General features: G+C 46.1%; 2 protein-coding genes across 3 annotated transcripts; both read right to left on the bottom strand.

Annotated features, from left to right (window-relative positions):
- Positions 1-9135: 9135 nt before the first annotated feature.
- On the bottom strand, positions 9136-14404 carry LOC120300677 (phospholipase A2 inhibitor-like). Its single transcript, XM_039326985.1, has 2 exons — positions 13930-14404; positions 9136-10502 (listed from the first exon to the last, which is right to left on the bottom strand). Exon 2 carries the CDS (start codon positions 10499-10501, stop codon positions 9509-9511), a length of 993 nt encoding a protein of 330 aa, XP_039182919.1. The 5' UTR covers position 10502; positions 13930-14404; the 3' UTR covers positions 9136-9508.
- A 3404-nt stretch (positions 14405-17808) lies between these two features.
- Positions 17809-22029, bottom strand: LOC120300676 (phospholipase A2 inhibitor). 2 transcript variants are annotated; one of them, XR_005554711.1, is made up of 3 exons: positions 21513-22029; positions 18932-19999; positions 17809-18868 (listed from the first exon to the last, which is right to left on the bottom strand). XR_005554711.1 is itself a non-coding variant. In XM_039326984.1 (2 exons), exon 2 carries the CDS (start codon positions 19996-19998, stop codon positions 19003-19005), a length of 996 nt encoding a protein of 331 aa, XP_039182918.1. In that variant the 5' UTR covers position 19999; positions 21513-22028; the 3' UTR covers positions 17809-19002. The 2 variants fall into 2 exon arrangements, 1 of the variants encoding a protein (XP_039182918.1); XM_039326984.1 differs by having other exon boundaries at positions 17809-19999; positions 21513-22028.
- Positions 22030-22320: the final 291 nt, after the last annotated feature.

Below are 22320 nucleotides of genomic sequence, written 5' to 3'. Positions count from 1 at the left end.
GACCATGGTTTAGTAGATTTCAAACCCATGGGCACATTTTTTTTGTCCTCTGCTTGTCCATTAAACAAGGTTTTACTACAGGGGTGTCCAATCTTGGGTCACTCGAAGACTTGTGGACTGCAACTCCCAGAATACCCCAGCCAGTCTTACTGGCTGGGGAATTCTGGGAGTTGAAATCCACAAGTCTTAAAATGGGCCAATTTAGAGATCTTTGATCTAAGTCAGTGGTTCTCAACCTGTGGGTCGGGACCCCATTTGGGGTCGAAAGACCATTTCACGGGGGTCGCCAAACAAAGCAGTCCGCCATTTTCCCCCCCCTTTTCCTTAGCTGTGCTACTCCCTTTTATTCTATTGGCTTTTGAAAGCCAATAGAATAGACTCTCTTGAATAGAGTCTAATTCTATTGGCTTTCAAAAGACAATAGGAATTGTACAGGCTGTCTCTGCCCTGCTGAGCCCGCCAAAAGTCCCATTCTGCAAACGGTGCTGCACCAGTTGAGTAGTCCTCGACTTACGACCGGTTGAGAAGTCCTCGACTTACGACCGGTTGAGTAGTCCTCGACTTATAACCGGTTGAGAGTCACGGCATTAAAAAGGGTAAGAACCACTGATCTAAGTAGTGTTTCTCAAGTTGGCTGAGTTGGAATACGTGTGGGTTTCCGCTCCCAGAATTCCTTTGCCAGCGTGGCCTTTGCTGAGAATTCTGGGAGCTGAGGATTAGAGTCCAGGCATGTGGACTTCAGCTCCCAGAATTCCCCCGCCAGCATGCGGCAAGAAGGGAATGGAGTGTTAGGGAGAAGGGCATGGCTGGCTGGCACAATAATCTGGTCTTAAGTCAACTGGCCCTTAACTGTGAGACATCTGCAATTCTATAATGACACCTGGAGCACATGAAGTTTGGAATCTGGGGTGGGAGGGGGGGAGAGAGTTAGTGGCTATGGCAACCACATCCTGGTTCCTTTTGCTTTGAAGGCTCTTGTTACCATGGCAACCCCCCACGGGATGCTCTGAGAAAGGAAGGATGCATTCTGATGGGTGATGAGCCCCACACTGGGACATTATCCTTATTCAGAGCTATTTGGATTGCAGCTTATCCTCCAACCAGCAGGAGACTTGAGTTCTAGTCCTACCTTAGGTATGAAAGTTGGCTTGGTGACTTTGGGCCAGTCACCAGGAGATGGTGAGTTCTAGTTCTGCTTTAGGGATAAAGTCAGATGAATGGCTTTGGGTGAATTCTAGTGCCGCCTTTGGTGTGAAAGCTGATAGAGCAGCTTTCTCTAAAAGTTCTCAACCTTTTTAATGCCGCGACCCCCAACCGGTCGTAAGTCGAGGACTATTCAACCGGTCGTAAGTCGAGGACTACTCAACTGGTGCAGCACTCTTTGCAGAATGGGACTTTTGGCGGGCTCAGCAGGGCAGAGACAGCCTGGACAATTCCTATTGGCTTTTGAAAGCCAATAGAATTAGACTCTATTCAAGAGAGTCTATTCTATTGGCTTTCAAAAGCCAATAGAATAAAAGGGAGTAGCACAGCTAAGGAAAAGGGGGGAAAAAAATGGCGGACTGCATTGTTTGGCGCCCCCCGTGAAATGGTCGTTCGACCCCAAATGGGGTCCCGACCCACAGGTTGAGAACCACTGGGATAGAGTGACTTTGAGCCAAAGTCTTGAACTTGGAAAAAGTTGCTCCCAGATTCCCCCCAATTTGTCTCTGTCCTGGATAATTTTAGCTGATCCTTCCAAATCTTAATCCGATGTGGTTTAACAGACCATGGTTAACTTTAGTAGATTTCAAATACCTGGGCACATTTTTTTTTTTTTTGACATCTGCTTGTCCATTAAACAAGGTTTTACTACAGGCCTGTCCAAACTTGGCCACTTGAAGACTTGAAGACCGCTACTCCCAGAATTCCCCAGCCAGTCATCCTGTCATACTGGCTGGGGAATTATGGGAGTTGAAGTCCACAAGTCTTAAAATTGCCAAGGCTGTACACCCCCCCCCCGCTTTGTTTTATTACAAATAGCACCCTTTAAAGCAATGTTCCTTAAATGTGGCCCTCTTAAGATATGTGGACTTCAACTCCCAGAATTCACAGCTGGTTGAGGAATTCTGGGAGTTGAAGTCCACAGGTCTTAAAATAGCCAAGTCTGAAAAAGACAACTTCAAAGCAGAAGTTATGTAAGTGTAAAAATGACAGGGATTGACACAAATGAGCCGAATGAATGCAAATGACTGCCATTTAAATCTAAAGGGCACACTCCCCTTTTCTCTCCTTGGATGGAAGACCACCAGGAAATCTTAACAACCCCAGGCAGTTTAAAACATCACAGTATGGTTTTCCAAACTCAAAACAAATCAGCCACTGGGAACACTACATATGTTTGTGGTCAGCTGGAGCAGAAATGGATTTAATCTTGTAAAAATTGTATTCTGGAGATTTGTCTTCTTTTCGGACCCAATATTTCTGGCACCGGGCTGTTTTCTAAAGCAGGGCTTTTCAACCTTTTCACCCATTGTACCACTTTTAGGATGGCAACATCCGAGTACCACCAGTCGCCTAGCAAGGTGTCAAAAACTTGATGACCCATAAAAAAAAAGGAAAAAAGTGATAAAGTACAAGTAGTCCTCAACTTACAACAGTTCGCTTAGTGACTGTTCGAAGTTACAACGGCACTGAAAAAAGTGCCCCCCAAGCCACAGCCAAGCAAGACACCTGCCTGCCCACCCAGTGGCGCTCTTCCTCCTATCCAAAGTTTTCATTGTTGTGAGCATTTCTGTTGAGAATTGGCAGCAGGGGTGGGGTGGGGGTGTTTGGTTTTTATTCCCCCCCCCGTCTGCTGGGTGGTTGCAGCAGGTTTTGGTCACTTCACATGACCCTGGGACACTGTGACCGTCATAAATATGAATCAGTTGCCAAGCATCTCAATATAAATCACAAGACCCTGGAGAGGCTGCAACATTCCAGCTGATCGGCGCTTCTTCTGGGCTCAGCAGAAGCGCCAGGATCAGCGCTGAGCTCCAGCTGGATCCTGGTGCGGATCCTGGTGCTTCCGCTGAGCCCTGACAGCCCTGCAGCTCCAGCCGTCTCTCGCTTAGGCTTGTGCGGTGTTGCCACCAGTTCAGCTCATTCCTCTCCCCCACTACCCCTTTTCTAGGATGGTCGCGTACCACCTGCCAGGTGCCCATGTACCATAGGGGGTACCCGTACCACCGGTTGAAAAGCCCTGGTCTAAAGATTCTGGCAAGCGCCAAACTTTAGATACCAATTAAGTCTGTCCCCGCGCCAGATCCAGCATTTGCAACAGCCCAAATTCCTCTGTCAGTTTAATTTCCCTGTAGTATTTCCTTTTCCTCCCGTCGCCCCCCTTAATTCTTAATTTTCCTTTATTTCTGTTTACATCCATCGCAAGGATTATTTAACGGAAGGAGCGGACAAGCAAATAGATGCCAGACGGAAACCGCTTTGGGATAGCAAGCAGTATCTTAGCTTGTGTTTTATTGCTCGGTTAAATCACCGCCAATTGCCGAATATCTTTAAGCAACTGGATTTAATTTAACATTTCCAAGGGATTTTGTGTCCTCCTCATCCGTTTGCAGTCGAAATATTAGTAGGCAACCCACCTGTTTTCTTCCCGATTGGAAACCGGGGTTGGGTGGGGAGAGCTGAGGAAAAATAATTAAGGAACAAACTCAAAAATATGCCATAGAAGCGTTTGGGACGTTATTACAAGGCCTTGACAAGGCCACACTTGGAATCCTGCATCCGGTTTTGGTCACCACAATGTAAAAAAGATGTTGAGACTCTAGAAAGAGTGCAGAGAAGAGCAACAAAGATCATCAGAGGACTGGAGGCTAAAACATACAAGGAACGGTTGCTGGAATTGGGTATGTCCAGTTTAACGAAGAGAAAGACGAGGGGGGACAGGATAGCAGTCTTCCAGTATCTCAGGGGCTGCCTCAAAGAAGAGGGAGTCAAGCTATTTTCCAAAGCGCCTGAAGGCAGGACAAGAAGCAACAGATGGAAACTAATTAAGGAGAGAAGCAACCTAGAACTAAGGAGAAACTTCCTGACAGAACAATTAACCGGTGGAACAACCTGCCTCCAGAAGCGGTGAATGCTCCAACACCGGAAGTTTTTAAGAAGAGACTGGACAGCTATTTGTCTGAAATGGTATTTAGGGGTAGGGAACATTGACACTTTTATGACTCGTGGACTTCAACTCCCAGAATTCCTGAGCCAGGAGCTAAGGGTAAAGGGAGAGGTGTCCAACCTGAGCCATGCTGGTTCAAGAATTCTGGGAGTCGAAGTCCACGAGTCATAAAAGAGCCAAGGTTGCCTACCCCTGGTATAGGTTCTCCTGCTTGAGCAGGGGGCTGGACTAGAAGACCTCCAAGGTCCCTTCCAGATTCTATTCCATTCCATTCCATTCTATTCTATTCATTCCAATTTCTATTTTATTCTATTCATTCCAATTCCTATCCTATCCTATCCTATCCTATCCTATCCTATCCTATCCCATCCCATCCCATCCCATCCCATCCCATTCCATTCATTATGTTCTATTATGTTCCGTTCCATTCATAACATCTTTGCTAATTAGAAGGGTGTTTTTTGTGTGTGTGGAGGTAGAACAAATGAGAAATTTCCGATTTTTTTCAGGGAACACGGGGGGGGGGGGCATGAAAGCTGCATTGATCACAAATTTGCAGGAGGAATCACTATACCAATAATTGACAGGCCCCTGAAAATAGCTTGCTGGAGAGTCACTGTGGGAAAGGTTTTTTTTTTTTTTTTAAATAAAAGTAAAATAAATTTTATGAAGCAGGAAATCCATCTAGGTTTGAAGAAACAGCGCCAAGTATCTCTTGGGTGCCTGTCAGAAGATTGAAACTGTGGTCATCAAGTCGACGCCGTTTCTTTGTTTTTCCCTCCTTCTTTTCCACACTTTTCCCTTCCCTTTTTCCTCCCTTAATTTTCCTGTTATTTGCTTTGGTATTTTGTCTTGTTATTTATATCAGTTTATACTATAGGCTAATAAAATGTAAATTTTAAAAAAAGAAACTGTTGCATTGTCTTGGGCTCTAAACTTTTGATTTTCATATTTGGGGAAGAAGAATGGAAAATTAAGTGGTCTTCTTTGTGGAAAAGGGTTTACCAATCTGGTCTGGACCAGGGGTCGGCAATCTTGGCCCCTTCATGACTCGTGGACTTCAACTCCCAGAATTCTGAGCCAGCCACGCTGAGGGGAAAGGGAGAGGTTTCCATGCTGAGCCGTGCTGGCTCAGGAATTCTGGGAGTTGAAGTCCACACAGTATTTAATATTTATTTGATATGTATATGTAGTAGGGGTATGGGTCTAGACCAGGGGTAGGAAACCTTGGCTCTTCTATGACTCGTGGACTTCAACTCCCAGAATTCCTGAGCCAGCAAGGGGGAAACTTTGGCCCCTTCATGACTTGCGGACTTCAACTCCCAGAATTCCTGAGCCAGCATGGCTCAGCTTGGAAACCTCTCCTTTCCCCTCAGCGTGGCTGGCTCAGGAATTCTGGGAGTTGAAGTCCATGAGTCAGAAAAGGGCCAAGGTTGCCCACCCCTGGTCTGGACTCTGGACTACCTCGGAGGGGCTGACCAGCCCCGTCTCCCCCTTCCTTGTTTCTGCCTCTCGTTTCCAGGTAGCAGAATGAGAGAGTTGGAAGGGACCTTGGAGGTCTTCTGTTTCTGCTCAAGTCCACCATCATCAAAATCTGTTGCTCAAGCCTGTTCAGATATTTCGGGACCTTCCTCTCTGCTAGAATGTTTGCAATAGCTTTGTGTTATCTGCAGACTTGATAAGGGCTCCCTCAAATCTGTTGTGTGAGTCACTGCAGCATTTGTTTCCTTTCCTTTCCTTTCCCTTTCCTTTCCTTTCCTTTCCTTTCCTTCCATTTCCTTCCCTTCCCTTCCTTTCCTTTCCTTTCCTTTCCTTGCCTTTCTCCTTTCCTTTCCTTTCCTTTCCTTCCATTTCCTTCCCTTCCCTTCCATTTCCTTCCTTTCCTTTCCTTTCTCCTTTCCTTTCCTTTCCTTTCCTTCCATTTCCTTTCCTTTCATTTCCTTCCTCCCTTCCCTTCCTTTCCTTTCCCTTCCTTTCCTTTCCTTTCCCTTCATTTTCCTTTCCCTTCATTTTCCTTCTCTTCCCTCTATTTCTCCTCCCTTCTTTTCTTTCCCTCCTTTCTCCTTCCCTTTCTTCCTCCCTCCCTTCCCTCCCTCCTTATCCTCCCTCCCTCCCTTCCTGTCTCCTTTCCTTTCCTCTTCTTCATTTCCTTCCTTCCTTCCTTCCTTCCTTCCTTCCTTCCTTCCTTCCTTCCTTCCTTCCTTCCTTCCTTCCTTCCTGGACCACCAAGGTCCCTTCCAACTTTGTTATTATTATTATGGATCATCGCACAGTCAGCCAGATGTTCAGACTGGATTTGGCATTTTGTCTACCTATCGAGTCCTTACCCAGGACCTGGGATATGCAGATGTGGATGTTTGATGGTATTACAGATATCGTCGCAGGATGGAAACAGTTCCTAGTAAGGCCGCCTTTTGCAATTGACTAATAGCGAATTTGTCAATGCCAATTGTGTTCAAGTGGTGCTCCAGTTGTTTTGGGATTGCACCCAAGGAGCCTATGACTATTGGTACTACCCTTGCTTGCTTTTGCCACGGTCTTTCTATTTGTAGGTCTTTGTATTTTGTTATCTTCTCCAGTTCTTTCTCTTCTATTCTGCTGTCTCCAGGCACTGCCACGTCCACTATCCAGACTTTTTTGTCTTTCTTATCGACAATTGTTAAGTCTGGGGTGTTATGTTGCAGGTGCTCGTCTGTTTGAATTCTGAAGTCCCAGAGCAGTTTAACTACTTCTTCTTCTTCTTCTTCTTCTTCTTCTTCTTCTTCTTCTTCTTCTTCTTCTTCTTCTTCTTCTTCTTCTTCTTCTTCTTCTTCTTCTTCGTCTTCTTCTTCTTCTTCTTCTTCTTCTTCTTCTTCTTCTCCTCCTCCTCCTCCTCCTCCTCCTCCTCCTCCTCCTCCTCCTCCTCCTCCTCCTCCTCCTCTTCTTCTTCTTCTTCTTCTTCTTCTTCTTCTTCTTCTTCTTCTTCTTTTCTTCTTCTTCTTCTTCTTCTTCTTCTTCTTCTTCTTCTTCTTCTTCTTCATCCCTCCCTCTCTCTTTCCCTCTCTCTTTCCTCTTTTGTCCATAATGTACTTGTTCAGGATCCAACATTTCTGTTTCTTAGTTAGAAAATCTCACGGAGTAGAAATTTGGATGAAGGGAAACCAAACCGATGCTGCCTTTTGCAGATGGGACTCAGGCCCCCTCGATGGTGATTCCCACCCTCCCTTTTGCTGTTCCTTAATTCTTAATTTATTTCTGTTTACATCAATCGCAGGGATTATTTAGCCCAGTGGTTCTCAACCTGTGGGTCGGGACCCCATTTGGGGTCGAACGACCATTTCACGGGGGTCGCCAAACAACGCAGTCCGCCATTTTTTCCCCCTTTTCCTTAGCTGTGCTACTCCCTTTTATTCTATTGGCTTTTGAAAGCCAATAGAATAGACTCTCTTGAATAGTCTAATTCTATTGGCTTTCAAAAGCCAATAGGAATTGTCCAGGCTGTCTCTGCCCTGCTGAGCCCGCCAAAAGTCCCATTCTGCAAACGGTGCTGCACCAGTTGAGTAGTCCTCGACTTACGAACAGTTGAGTAGTCCTCGACTTACGACTGGTTGAGTAGTCCTCGACTTACGACCGGTTGGGGATCGCGGCATTAAAAAGGTTGAGAACCACTGATTTAGCGGAAGGAGCAGACAGCAAATAAATGCCGGAAGAAAACCACGTGACCTTGAGGGATCCTGCAACGGTCGTAAGGGTGAACATTGTCACAAATCATTTTTTTCTGTGCTGGTGCCACTTCGAACTGTCACTAAATGAAACGGTTGTAAGTTGAGGACCACCTGTTCTTTACAGAGTTTTTACTCAAACTGAAAGTAATCGAAAGGATGATTTTGGGGTATGAGGGATTCAAAATAAAGGGCTGAAGGGAAATATGTCACACTCAAAAGGGCAGAGAGAAAAAAGGTTGGTTAATGTTGAAAAGAAAATCAAACTTCACTTCATTTTTCTGAATCGCGTTTAATTATCTTGTTTTCTTTCTTTTTTTTAGTTTATAAAGTTTTATTATTATTTTTGAGCAGAATTCAATAGTAATCATTCAAACAAAAACGTGTGGTCTGAGTATCTTATTCACTAATACAAATTAAATTCCTGTTCCCTAAATCTTTTCTCTAACCATTGATAAAATAGGTCCCAAGTTTGAAAATATTCTGTTTCTTCTTTTTTCTTTCAACCTTAAAGTAAGTCTGTCCATTTCTGCACAGTCCAATATTATTTTTGATTATTTCTTCTTCTGGTGATATTTCTTCCTTCTCCCAATATTGTGCAGATATAATTCTTGCCGCTGTTATCACATGTAGAATCAAATATTTGTTTTCTTTCTTTATTGTCTGGCTTTCTACACCACTTTTCCCTCTTTCGTTCTTTTTAACATATCCTACAACATACTCATTGGAAATCCTGGGAATTAGGTGGCTACGGGATTCTGGGAACGGAAATCCAATCGTCTTAAAGCATGCTGGCTTGGGAATTCTAGGAGTTGAAGTCATAGACGATGGCTGGGGGATTCTGGGAACTAAAGTTCACCCATCTTAAAGCATGATGGCTTGGGAATTCTGGGAGTTGAAGTCATAGACGATGGCTGGGGGATTCTGGGAACTGAAGTCCACCCGTCTTAAGTATGCTGGCTTGGGAATTCTGGGAATTGAAGTCATACACGATGGCTGGGGGATTCTGGGAACTAAAGTCCATTCATCTTAAAGCATGCTGGCTAGAGAATTCTGGGAGCTGAAGTCATACATGATGGCTGGGGGATTCTGGGAACTGAAGTCCACCCGTCTTAAAGCATGCTGGCTAGAAAATTGTGGGAGCTGAAGTCATACATGATGGCTGGGGGATTCTGGGAACAGACATCCAACCGTCTTAAAGCATGCTGGCTTGGGAATTCTGGGAGCTGAAGTCATACACGATGGCTGGGGGATTCTGGGAACTAAAGTCCACCCATCTTAAAGCATGCTGGCTAGAGAATTCTGGGAGCTGAAGTCATACATGATGGCTGGGGGATTCTAGGAACTGAAGTCCACCCGTCTTAAAGCATGCTGGCTAGAGAATTCTGGGAGCTGAAGTCATGCATGATGGCTGGGGGATTCTGGGAACAGATGTCCAACCGTCTTAAGTATACTGGCTTGGGAATTCTGGGAGTTGAAGTCATACATGATGGCTGGGGGATTCTGGGAACAGAAGTCCAACCGTCTTAAAGTATGCTGGCTTGGGAATTCTGGGAGCTGAAGTCATACACGATGGCTGGGGGATTCTGGGAACTGAAGTCCAACGGTCTTAAAGCATACCAGCTGAGCGGGTTGGAAAAAGACCCGTCCTGAAGCTTTAGCAGGGACACAGTTTGGTTCCGTTAAGTGAAGTTGCAACTTGGCCCTTCAAACTTTTGGGGAAAGCACAGACGACGTCGTCCTTGGAGAACAAATCAACGTCGCCTCCCTGCACCCAGTTTAAGAGAGCCTGCATGCGGCAGTCACAAGCCCACGGGTTTCCGGAAAGATCAAGAGTGAGCTCAGAAGACACATTGAGCAACAAAGGCTCCAGGGCGGTGATTTCGTTGGCGGACAGATCCAATCGTCCCAGATGGTTCAATGGTTGGAAGAGCCCAGCCGGAACGTGGGTCAGGCCGCAGTTCCTCAGGCTGAGCACCCACAGCCCGGAATTCCCGTGGAAAGTCTTGGGGGCGATGGACCGGATTGGGTTATTCTTCAGGTTTAAAACGTTTAAATAAGGAAGGCCTTTGAACGACTTCGGAGACAGACAATGGAGGAGATTGGAGGACAGGTCCAGGGAGAGGAGCATCGTCAGCTTCTGGAAGACGGAACCTGGGATCTCCTTCAGCTTGTTGTGGTCGAGGCACAGGATCTTGAGGTCCTCCAGGGTCTCGAACCAGGACGGGTCCAATTCAGCCAGCTGGTTTTCGCTGAGGGATAAGTAGGCCAGGCTAATTGCCTGGGTGAAGATCTGCGGAGGTAGATCTTTGAGGAGATTTCTGGAGAGATCCAGGGTGTGCAGTTGGGGGAGGTTACGGAAGAGGCCACCCGGAAGGGTCTTCAGCCGGTTGTCCGTCAGATGAAGCCCCTGTAAGTTTGGGAGACCCTGGAGGGCCTCCGAACCAAGGCTGGAGAGCTGGGTGAACTGAACGTAGACCGTCTGGGTATCAGTGGGGAAGCCAGTGGGAAATTCACGGAGAGAGAAAGAATTGCAGACCACCCTTTTTTCGGAAGGAGGAAGGGGCAGGCAGTGAGGGACCTGCTGGGTGTAGCTGCTGAGGGACATCACAAGGCAGGCAAACAGGAGAGACGGAGCCGAAGACTTCATCCTGGGGAGAAGCAGGGGGAGAAAGAGAGAGAGGCATCGCCTTAAACTTGGCTTTCACACAGGCCACAGCCAAGATCCCTCTCCCCACCCCCCACTTTTCTGCCTTCCATTCCCAGATACAGAACTGACTTTTCCTCCTGTTCAATTCCACCCTCATCAACCTAGTGCTCAATCCAGTTAAGAGCTCTGCTGAAATGTCTGCTGCCCTTCCCGGCTGGGTTATTTCCAAATGTACAAGGGGCTGGAATTGGGTCTGTCTAGTACAGTGGTTCTCAACCTTTCTAATGCCGTGACCCCATAATATAGTTCCCCATGTTGTGGTGACCCCCAACCACTTATACATCACCGGGTGCCAGGGGCGTGGCCAAAGAAAAGGGGGAAAAAATGGCGGACAGCCTTGTTTGGCGACCCCCGTGAAATGGTCGTTCGACCCCAAATGGGGTCCCGACCCACAGGTTGAGAACCACTGGTCTAGTAGTTTAACGAAGAGAAGGACGAGGGGGGACAGGATAGCAGTCTTCCAGTATCTCAGGGCCTGCCACGAAGAAGAGGCAGTCAAGCTATTCTCCGAAGCGCCTGAAGGCAGGACAAGAAGCAACGGATGGAAACTAACCAAGGAGAGAAGCAACCTGGAACTAAGGAGAAACTTCCTGACAGAACAATTAACCAGTGGAACAACCTGCCTCCAGAAGCGGTGAATGCTCCAACACTGGACGTTTTTAAGAAGAGACTGGGCAGCCATTTGTCTGAAATGGTATAGGGTTTCCTGCCTGAGTAGGGGGTTGGACTCGATGACCTCTAAGGTCCCTTCCAACTTTTTTTTTAATTATTATTATTATTATGGATCATCACACAGTCAGCCAGATGTTCAGATTGGATTTGGCATTTTGTCTACCTATCGAGTCCTTACCTAGGACCTGGGATAGGCAGATGTGGATGTTTGATGGTATTACAGGTATCGTCGCAGGATGGAAGCAGTTCCTAATAAGGCCGCCTTTTGCATTTGACTAATAGCAAATTTGTCAATGCCAATGGTGTTCAAGTGGTGCTCCAGTTGTTTTGGGATTGCACCCAGGGAGCCTATTACTATTGGTACTACCCTTGCTTGCTTTTGCCACAGTCTTTTTATTTCTATTTGTAGGTCTTTGTATTTTGTTATCTTCTCCAGTTCTTTCTCTTCTATTCTGCTGTCTCCAGGCACTGCCACGTCCACTATCCAGACTTTTTTGTCTTTCTTATCAACAATTGTTAAGTCTGGTGTGTTATGTTGCAGGTGCTTGTCTGTTTGAATTCTGAAGTCCCAGAGCATTTTAATTTTATCATTTTCTATGACTTTCTCTATTTTATGATCCCACCAGTTTTTGCTTACAGGCAAATGATATTTTTTGCAGATCTTCCAATGCACCATTGTTGCTACTTTGTCATGCCGCTGCTTGTAGTTAGTCTGTGCGATCTTCTTGCAACAGCTTACCAGATGGTATTATTATTATTATTATTATTATTAGACTGGGCTGAGGCTGGGGACTGAAAGGGTTATCCAACTCTTTTCCTTCCCTTTCTCCTTCCTTCCATTCTTCTCTTTGCCCTTCCTTCCTTCCTTTCTCCCTCCCTCCCTCCCTCTCTCCCTCCATCCCTCCCTTCCTCCCTTCCTTTTTTCCTTCCTTCCTTCCTGCCTCCCTCTCTTCCACCCTTTCTCCACCCTTCCCTTGACCTCCCTCTATATCTCCCATCTTGTTCAGGATCCAATATTTCTGTTTGTCAATTAGAAAATCTTATGGATTAGGAATTTGGATGAAGGGAAATCAAACCGATGCTGCCTTCTGCAGATGGGATTCAGCCCCCTTGATTGTGATTCCCACCCTCCCTTTGGCTTTTCCTTCCTTCCTTCCTTCCTTCCTTCCTTCCTTCCTTCCTTCCTTCCTTCCTTCCTTCCTTCCTTCCTTCCTTCCTCCCTCCCTCCCTCCCTCCCTCCCTCCCTTTCTCCCTTTTTCATTATTTCCTTTCCTGTCTTTCTCCCTCCTCCCTTTTCTCACTTCCATCTCCTTCCGTCTTTCTTTTTCCTTCCTACTTCTTTCCACTCTCATCTCCTTCCTTCCTCCTCCCTTCCTTTTCTCACTTCCATCTCCTTCCTTCCTTCCTTCCTTCCTTCCTTCCTTCCTTCCTTCCTTCCTTCCTTCCTTCCTTCCTTCTTTTCCTCCCTTTCTCCCTTTTTCATTATTTCCTTTCCTGTCTTTCTCCTTCCTTCCTGCTTCGCTGTCTGTCGTCCCACTTTTTCTCCTTCTTTCCCTTCTTCTCTTTTCACTTTTTCCTTCTTTCCCTCCTCCCTCCCTCCATCTGTCCTTTTTCATTCTTCTCTTTCCTCTTTCTTTTTTCTCTCTACTTCTCTCCACTCTCATCTCCTTCCTTCCTTTTCTCACTACCATCTCCCTCCCTCCCTCCCTCCCTCCGTCCTTCCTTCCTTCCTTCCTTCCTTCCTTCCTTCCTTCCTTCCCTCCCTCCCTCCCTCCCTCCCTCCCTCCCTCCCTCCTGTCATTTTGCAACCCCCAAGAAGTCCTTGTTTGCTTGTCCTTGTCATTTCTCTTTCTTCCCAAGTGGGCACCTCTGTATGAAAACATGCTTGTTTGGGGTCTGACATTTCTATTTTTCAATTCAAGACTCTTAAGGACTAGAAATTCCTATTTCTCTCCACTCTCATCTCCATCTTTCCACTTTTTTCCTTCCTTCCTTCCTTCCTTCCTTCCTTCCTTCCTTCCTTCCTTCCTTCCTTCCTTCCTTCCCTCCCTCCCTCCCTCCCTCCCTTTTTATTCTTTTCTCTCTTTCTGCTTCCTCCCTACTTCTCTCCACTCTTATCTCTATCCTTCCACTCTTTTCCTTCCTTTCTTCCTTCTTTCGTTCCTTCCTTCTTTCCTTCCTTTCCTCCCTCCCTTTTCATTCTTTCCTTTCCTCTCTTTCTGCTTCCTCCCTACTTCTTTCCACTCTCATCTCCATCCTTCCACTCTTTTCCTTCCTTCCTTCCTTCCTTCCTTCCTTCCTTCCTTCCTTCCTTCCTTCCTTCCTTCCTTCCTTCCTTCCTTCTTTCCTTCCCTCCCTCCCTCCCTCCCTCCTGCCCTCCCTCCTTCCCAGAAGACCACCCTGCACGGTCCCCTAGCCGTGATTCCTTGTTTGCTTGTTCTTGCCATTTCTCTTTCTTCCCAAATGGGCACCTCTGTAGGAAAACAGGCTTTGTTTGGGGTCCGACATTTCTATTTCTCAATTCAAGACTCTTAAGGACTAGAAATTTGGAAGAAGGGGAATCAAACCGGTGTTGCCTTTTGCAGACCAGATCCAGCCTTCTGGGCAGTGATTCCCAGCCTCCTTTTTGCCACCAGTTTTTGCCAAATGCACCAACATTCAGCTCATGCAAGGAAAGCCAAAAAGTCTGCATTTACCTGTATCTTTTGCCAAACCGCAGGTTCTGTCAGCGTCTCTCTCTCTCTCTGGAATGCCGTATTCAGCAGGACCTGTCTTATATATCTTTGCCAGGAGGAAGTTCCTGTCCTCAAAATCTTCTCAAAAACATTAGTAAACATTCCCCTCCTCCGATTGCATTACGACGAGAAAAAAACTTGGCTGAATTTTCATGCAGCGCTCAACCTCCGCTCAAAGGCCAGGTAAATGTTGACTTTCCTTTTACGCGAAGTGCTTTCCCAAAAAGAAGATTTCTCTGCAATTTTGAAACGATTTCCTCATCTCTTTTGGAAAACTGCCTGGAAAAAACGGGAAAAACAAACAAACAAAGAAAGCCAAGGCCCCAGCTTGCTTCTATTTTCAGCTGAAAAAAGCACATCATGGAGAAATGGGTGACTTTTTGTGGGTTCCCCCCCCCCCCAAAAAGGATTAATGGAAGGGTACCAAAATTGGGAAAGGAGACCGGCTAGGCTGTATACTGTCGCCCTGCCTATTTAACTTCTATGCAGAGCACATCATGAGAAAGGCAGAGCTAGATGAATCAAAAGTTGGAATTAAGATCGCCGGGAGAAATATCAACAACCTAAGATATGCAGATGATACCACTCTAATGGCAGAAAGTGAAAAGGAACCAAAGAGCCTCTTGATGCGGGTGAAAAGGAGAGTGCAAAAGTGGGCTTGAAACTCAACATTAAGGAAACCAAGATCATGGCATCCGGCCCTCCCAATTCCTGGCAAATTGATGGGGAAGAAATGGAGGTAGTGACAAATTTTATCTTCCTGGGCTCCAAGATCACCGCAGTTGGGGACTGCAGCCAAGAAATTAAAAGACGCTTGCTCCTGGGGAGGAAAGCTATGGCAAATCTAGACAGCATACTAAAAAGCAGATATCACCCTGCCAACAAAAGTGCGTATAGTCCAGGCCATGGTTTTCCCTGTTGCAATGTATGGCTGTGAAAGTTGGACCATAAGAAAGGCTGAGCGCCGAAGAATGGAGGCCTTTGAATTATAGTGCTGGAGAAGACTCCTGCGAGTCCTCTGGACTGCAAGGCGTTCAAACCGGTCAGTTCTAGAAGAGATCAACCCTGCCTGCTCTTTAGAAGGCCAGATCCTGAAGTGGAAACTCAAGTACTTTGGCCACCCCTAATGAGAAGGAAGGACTCCCTGGAGAAGGGCCTGATGCTGGGAAAGATTGAGGGCAAGAGAAGAAGGGGACGACAGAGAAGGAGGTGGCTGGAGGGAGTCACTGAAGCAGTAGCTGTGAGCTTAAATGGACTCCAGAAGATGGTAGAGGATAGGAAGGCCTGGAGGAAGGTTATCCATGGGGTCACGATGGGTTGGACACAACTTCACAACTAACAACACCCTGAATAACTGCACAAGGTAGATCTTGTTTTATGGTGAGCACAAAGGCACAGCAGAGGATGAGATGGTGAGATGGTGTCATTGACCCAAAGAACGTGAATTTCGGCAAGTTTCTGGTGAGAGTGAAGGACAGCGTGGTGCCTGGCATGCTGGGATCTGTGAGGTTGCGAAGATTCGGACACGACCTTGTGACCAAAGAACAAAGGGTTATGTATATTTACACAGGACCTCTGGTGCTAAATAAGCTTTTACAGGAACCCCTCGGCTTACAACTCTTCATTTAGTAATCATTCCAAGTTACAACATCACTGGAAAAAAGTGACTTATCGCCGTTTTTCACATGTACGGCCATTGCAGCATCTCCATAACAGCTGGTGCTAAATAAGCTTTTACAGTAGGCCTCGACTTACGAGGGTTCATTTAGTGACTGTTCAATATCGCATCACTGCAAAAAGTGACTTGCGAGCATTTTTCATACTTGCGACCCCATGGGCATGTAATAATAATAATAATAATAATAATAATAATAATAATAATAATAATAATAATAATAATATGGCTGACTGTGCGATGATCAATAATAATAAAAAGTTGGAAGGGACCTTGGAGGTCTTCTAGTCCAACCCCCTGCCCAGGCAGGAAACCCTATATCATTTTGGACAAATGGCTGTCCAGTCTCTTCTTAAAAACTTCCAGTGTTGGAGCATTCACAGCTTCTGGAGGCAGGTTGTTCCGCTGGTTAATTGTTCTAACTGTCAGGAAGTTTCTCCTTAGTTCTAGATTGCTTCTCTCTTTCGTTAGTTTTCACCCGTTGCTTCTTGTTCTGCCTTCAGGTGCTCTGGAGAATAGCTTGATTCCCTCTTCTTTGTGGCAGCCCCTCAAATACTGGAACACTGCTACCCTGTCCCCCCTCGTCCTTCTTTTTATTAAACTTGACATCCCCAATTCCAGCAACCATTCCTTATATGTTTTAGCCTCCAGTTCCCTAATCATCTTTGTTGCTCTTCTCTGCACTCTTTCTAGAGTCTCAACATCTTTTTTACATCGTGGTGACCAAAACTGGATGCAGTATTCCAAGTGTGGCCTTCCGAAGGCCTTGTAAAGTGGTATTAACACTTCACGTGATCTCGATTCTATCCCTCTGTTAATGCAGCCCAGCACTGTGTTGGCTTTTTTGGCAGCTGCAGCACACAGCTGGCTCCTATTTAAGTGATTGTCCACTAGGACTCCGAGATCCCTCTCACAGTTACTACAGGAACACCTCGGCTTACGACTCTTCATAGTATAGTACCCCCTATTCTATACCTGTACATTTGGTTTTTCTTGCCTAAATGTAGAACCTTACATGCCTGTACTTGCTTTTATATCCATTTCTTGGTGCCTGCCATTCTGTTGGTAGAGGGGATGCTTTGCACTGCCTTGCCAGGGGAAGGAATGCAGCCGAAGAACATCACCCTTATCTGGATGATGGCTTGCGCTCGGAGCCAGAGGGAAACAAAATTGAGAGAGACCTTCAAGAACATGCCAAAGGAGTTCATTACCAAAACAATATACCACCTGCGGATTGGATGAGATTCAGATGGACACTGGGACACTGGGGGAGAGGAGCAATAATTCTTGCTTTTGATATACTGCTTGCACGGGATTTTCCTCAGACCCTGCTTTGATTCCTTGCCGTCACTAGCTCCTAATAAAAGTTCCTTTTGAAACGATGCCTCTTTTGAGAGTTCAGCTTTCTTGGGAGAAAGCTAGTCACTCAATGACATAAATGTTGGGTTCAATTGTGGTCATAAGTCGAGGACTACTTCCATTTAATTTGGGATGGGTTTAATTGCTTCAGCTGGGATACTGTATTGTAATGGTGGTGGTGGTCATAGTTTTATTTGAGTTGTGTTCTGTAAAACCTCACTTCTATAGGATGCCATCCCTTTGGGGAAGTGTGGAAGTCTTGTACATTGGGCGGAAGAGAACCAGATTCATTTACAAAAGGGTTTGTGAGGCATTCATGGGGAGTACAATGGGCAGGGTCTGGCTCAAATAAGTGTTTGGCCCAACCCAAAACTTCTTTTACTACCTGTATTTCCCTGAAAATAAGACCAGGTCTCATTTTTTACTCCAAAAGATGGATTAATGCAGGGTGAGGAATTCTGGGAGTTGGTCCACAAGTCATGAAAGGGCCAAATTTGAAGATCCCTGCATTAGGCCTTATTTTCCAGTTAGATTTTATTTTCGGGGACATATGATACAAAATGTGTCCATCCGGTTGACAATCTTAACTGGGGCTTATTTTGGGGGGTAGGGCTTATATTATGAGCACCCTGAAAAATCATGCTAGGGCTTATTTTCCGGATAGGTCTTATTTGGGAGGGGGATAGTCCGGTGGTGTCTGGATGAAATTGCCCAGATGCGAGCTAGCAACCAGATCCCTACGTGGTCGCCAAATTATTAGAAGGAAATTCTGGCTCATTCCGAGCAGAGTTTCAAACAGCAACTGCTTGCAGTAGAAGTAGAGTTTATTCAACAACAGAAGAGAGAAGCACATTGACTTAGGGACTTAATGATCTTGGAGATGGTCTCTGCTCAAGTGGTTCAAGCCCTAGAATTGCATGGGATCCCGTATTTGCCTTAGCTTCAGTCCACAAAAGCATGCTTTATGAGAATAGATAAATAGGTACACTTCAGTGTGGGAGGTGAGTTAGTGCTCTGTGTAGGCAATCAGATTTCTGCCTGCTTTGCACTTTCCCGTTTGCAATGCCCAGTGGAGGTAGGAGAGGAACTGGATAATGCTGCAGGAAGAACTACTCGTCTTTCTTTCTGGTGTGAAGCTAGCTCGCCCTCCTGTGGTGAACCTTGGGAGGTGCATGTCAGCTACTCCTATTCTATAATAGCGTTACAGTCTCCTGGTTTAATGTAACTATGCCTTACGCTAATGATAATAATAACAGCAAAACGGACAGCTCTGACTAGGATAACTATTTGTCCAGCAACAGGAAGACTTCTATTTTTGTTCCTCGTGTCCTCCATAAGGCACAGCCTTAAAATCAAATACTTGTAGTCCCTGACTGATAAACACATTTGGGACCGAATTTCCATACTAGACAAGTCATGTCTTACTTAGCATCTCTCTCTTTTTTTGGGGGGGGGGGCATAGTTGCTAAGTAAACCACTGCAGATGTTCAGTGGTCATAAAGAACTTTATTTACTAGACATTGCTTCTCAGAAGCCAGCTGTGAAGGTCGCAAATGACAATCACATGACCACAGCACCCGGCAACTGTTCTAAATACATGTCGGTTGCAAGATATGCAAATTTTGATTAAGTGATCACCTGGGATGGAGTAATTGTCATAAATATAAGGACCAGTCATAGCTCACTTTTTTCAGTGCTGTTGAAACTTCAAAAGGTCACTAAATGAACGGTTTTAAGTCAAGGACTACCTATGTTGTTGGGATTTCTGAACATCTTTTCCTGAGCAGCTTTTTCTCCCTAAAATTAATTTTTTTTCCCAATCATATTCTGGCTCCCTGCCTTTAAATCCAGCTAGGTGGACTTCAACTCCCAGAATTCCCTAGCCATCATGGCCATTGCTGAGAATTCTGGGAGTTGAAGTCCATTCCCCTTGAAATAGCCCCAAACTGGGAAATCCTGCTGTTCAGGTAACAGGTGGGGAAAAGATCCACCTTGAAAGTTTAGCAGGGACAAATTTGGGATCTATGAAGTGAAGTTGCACTTTCACCCTTCAAATGCTTGGGGGAAGCACAAACAAATTCCTCTTTGGAATATAAATGGATGTTGTGATCCTTGAGCCATCTTAGAAGATTCTCCAGGCGGCAGTCACACGCCCAAGGGTTTCCTGAAAGATCAAGACTGAGATTGGCAGACGGCTCGTGGACCGGAGGATCCAGTGTGGTGAGCTCATTGTCAGAGAGGTCCAGCAGCTCCAGTTGGTCCAATGGCTGAAAGAAGCCCATTATGTTGGTCAGGCTGCTGTTCTTCAGGGACAGCACACTCAGCTTGGGACGCCAATGGAAGGTCCTCCCCATAATACACTGGATTGGGTTGCTTTCCAGAACTAACCTCTCCAAATTGTCTAAGCCACTGAACATCCCTGTAGTGAGGCGATGGATGAGGTTGAATGAGAGATCTAGAGATGTCAACTCCTCCAGCTTATCAAAACAAGAAATTGGGATCTCCTTCACCTGGTTGTGGTCAAGGCCTAGGATCCTGAGTTCCTCCAGGGTTTCGAACCAGGATGGGCGCAGTTCAGCCAGTTGATTTTCACTGAGGGATAAATGAGTTAGGCTACTTGCATTTGTGAAGATCTCTGGAGGTAGATCTTCCAGGAGATTTCTGGAGAGATCCAGAGTGTGCAGTTGTGGGAGGTTACGGAAGAGGCCACTCGGAAGAGTTTTTAACCTGTTGTTGGAGAGGTGAAGTTCCTGGAGGTTTGGAAGACCTTGGAGGGCCTCCACGCCAAGGCTGGAGACTTGGGTGAACTCAACGGAGATCCTCTTGGCTCGTGCGGGGAAGCCGGTGGGAAATTCACGTAGAGATGGAGAGTTGCAGACGAACTCGGTGACGCTTTCTGGGGCAGGGGTGGGTGGGCAGTAAAGGACCTGCTGGGTGTAGCTGTTGAGGGACATCACAAGGCAGGCAATCAGGAGAGATGGAGCTGAAGACGTCATCCTGGGGCGAAGCAGCGAGAGAAAGAGAGAGGTGTCGCCTTCAGCTTCACTTTCACACAGGCCACAGCCAAGACCCCTCTCCCCTCCCACCATTTCTACCTTTTCTGCCTTTTCTTCCTGTTCAGTTCCACCCTCATCAACCTATTGCTCAAACCAGTTAAGACAGCGGTTCTCAACCTGTGGGTCGGGACCCCATTTGGGGTCGAACGACCATTTCACGGGGGTCGCCAAACAACGCAGTCCGCCCTTTTTTTCCCCCTTTTTCTTAGCTGTGCTACTCCCTTTTTTCTATTTATTTATTTATTTATTTATGAGACTTATATACCGCTTTAAGTGCAAGCACTCTCTAAGCGGTGTACACCAGTAAGCAATGTATATGTATATTTACATTGCCCCCAACAATCTGGGTCCTCATTTTACCTACCCCGGAAGGATGGAAGGCTGAGTCAACCTTGAGTCGGTGAGATTTGAACCGCTGACCTGCTGAACACAGTCAGCTAAAGTGGCCTGCAGTACTGCACTCTAACTGCTGCGCCACCTCGGCTCTTAAGTGAACCACTTTTGAAAGCCAATAGAATAGACTCTCTTGAATAGAATCTAATTCTATTGGCTTTCAAAAGCCAATAGGAATTGTCCAGGCTGTCTCTGCCCTGCTGAGCCGGCCAAAAGTCCCAGTCTGCAAACGGTGCTGCACCAGTTGAGTAGTCCTCGACTTACGACCGGTTGAGTAGTCCTCGACTTACGACCGGTTTGGGGGGTCACGGCATTAAAAAGGTTGAGAACCACTGAGTTAAGAGATCTCCTGAAATATCTGCTGCCCCTCCCAGAATAGAAGAAGGTCAGACTGGGCTGAGGCTGGGAACTGAAAGGGTTATCCAACTCTTTTCCTTCCCTTTCTCCTTCCTTCCTTCCTTCCTTCCTTCCTTCCTTCCTTCCTTCCTTCCTTCCTTCCTCCCTCCCTCCCTCCCTCCCTCCCTCTTCAACCTCCCTCCTCCCTTCTCCTCCCTTCCCTTCCCTTGACCTCCCTCTATACCTTCCTCCCTTCCTTCCCTTTTTCATTCTTTCCTCTTTTTACTTCCTTCCTACTTCTCTCACTCTCATCTCCATATTTCCACTTTTTTCCTTCCTTCCTTCCTTCCTTCCTTCCTTCCTTCCTTCCTTCCTTCCTTCCTTCCTTCCTTCCTTCCTTCCTTCCTTCCTTCCCTCCCAGAAGACCACCCTGCACGGTCCCCTAGCCATGATTCCTTGTTTGCTTGTCCTTGTCATTTCTCTTTCTTCCCAAGTGGGCACCTCTGTATGAAAACATGCTTGTTTGGGGTCTGACATTTCTATTTCTCAATTCAAGACTCTTAAGGACTAGAAATTTGGAAGAAGGGGAATCAAACCAGTGTTGCCTTTTGCAGACCGGATCCAGCCTTCTTGACAGTGATTCCCAGCCTCCTTTTTGCCACCAGTTTTTGCCAAATGCACCAACATTCAGCTCATGCAAGGAAAGCCAAAAAGTCTGCATTTACCTGTATCTTTCGCCAAATCGCAGGTCTGCCAGCTTCTGTCTCTGTCTCTCTCTGTCTCTCTCTCCCTGTGTCCAGAAGGACCTGTCTGATATACCTTCACTAAGAGGAAGTTCCTATCTTCAAAATCTTCTCAAAAACATTAGTAAAAATTTCCCAGCCCGCATTGCATCATGGCGAGAAAAAAACTTGGCTGAATTTCCGTGCAGAGTTCAACCTCCGTTCAAAGGCCAGGCAAATGTTGACATTCTCGTTACCTGAAGGGCATTCCCCAAAAAAACACTTCTTTGTTTTTTGAGGAGGAGAAACTATTTCCTCATCTTTTTTGGAAAACTGCCTGAAACAAACTATGAAAAAAAAAAACCAAAAACCTAGGCCCCAACTTGCTCCCATTTCCACCAAAACCTGAAAAAAGCACGTCATGGAAAAACGGGTTTCCTTTTTTCTTTTGTCAAAAAGGATGAATGGATGGGTTCCCTGAACAACTGCACAAGGTAGGTCTTGTTTTATGGTCAGCGCGAAGGCACGGCAGAGGATGAGATAGTAATAGTAGTAAAGTTGGAAGGGACCTTGGAGGTCATATAGTCCAACCCCCTGCTCAGGCAGGAAACCCTACACCATTTCGGACAAATGGCTGTCCAGTCTCTTCTTAAAAACTTCCAGTGTTGGGGCATTCACTGCTTCTGGAGGCAGGCTGTTCCACTGATTAATTGTTCCCACTGTCAGGAAGTTTCTCCTTAGTTCTAGGTTGCTTCTCTCCTTGATTAGTTTCCACCTGTTGCTTCTTGTCCTGGTGAGATGGTGTCATTGA

This window comes from Crotalus tigris, unplaced genomic scaffold, assembly GCF_016545835.1.
Source record: "Crotalus tigris isolate CLP2741 ecotype Arizona unplaced genomic scaffold, ASM1654583v1 scf7180000024348.693503, whole genome shotgun sequence".
Lineage (NCBI taxonomy): Eukaryota > Metazoa > Chordata > Lepidosauria > Squamata > Viperidae > Crotalus > Crotalus tigris.
The sequence above is the reverse complement of the archived record's forward strand: the minus strand, read 5'-3'. Positions and strand labels throughout refer to the sequence as shown.

Bases quoted from the DNA above. Each gene is read 5' to 3' on its own strand.
- LOC120300676 (XM_039326984.1), bottom strand. From the start codon at position 19,998: ATGACGTCTTCAGCTCCATCTCTCCTGATTGCCTGCCTTGTGATGTCC.
- LOC120300677 (XM_039326985.1), bottom strand. From the start codon at position 10,501: ATGAAGTCTTCGGCTCCGTCTCTCCTGTTTGCCTGCCTTGTGATGTCC.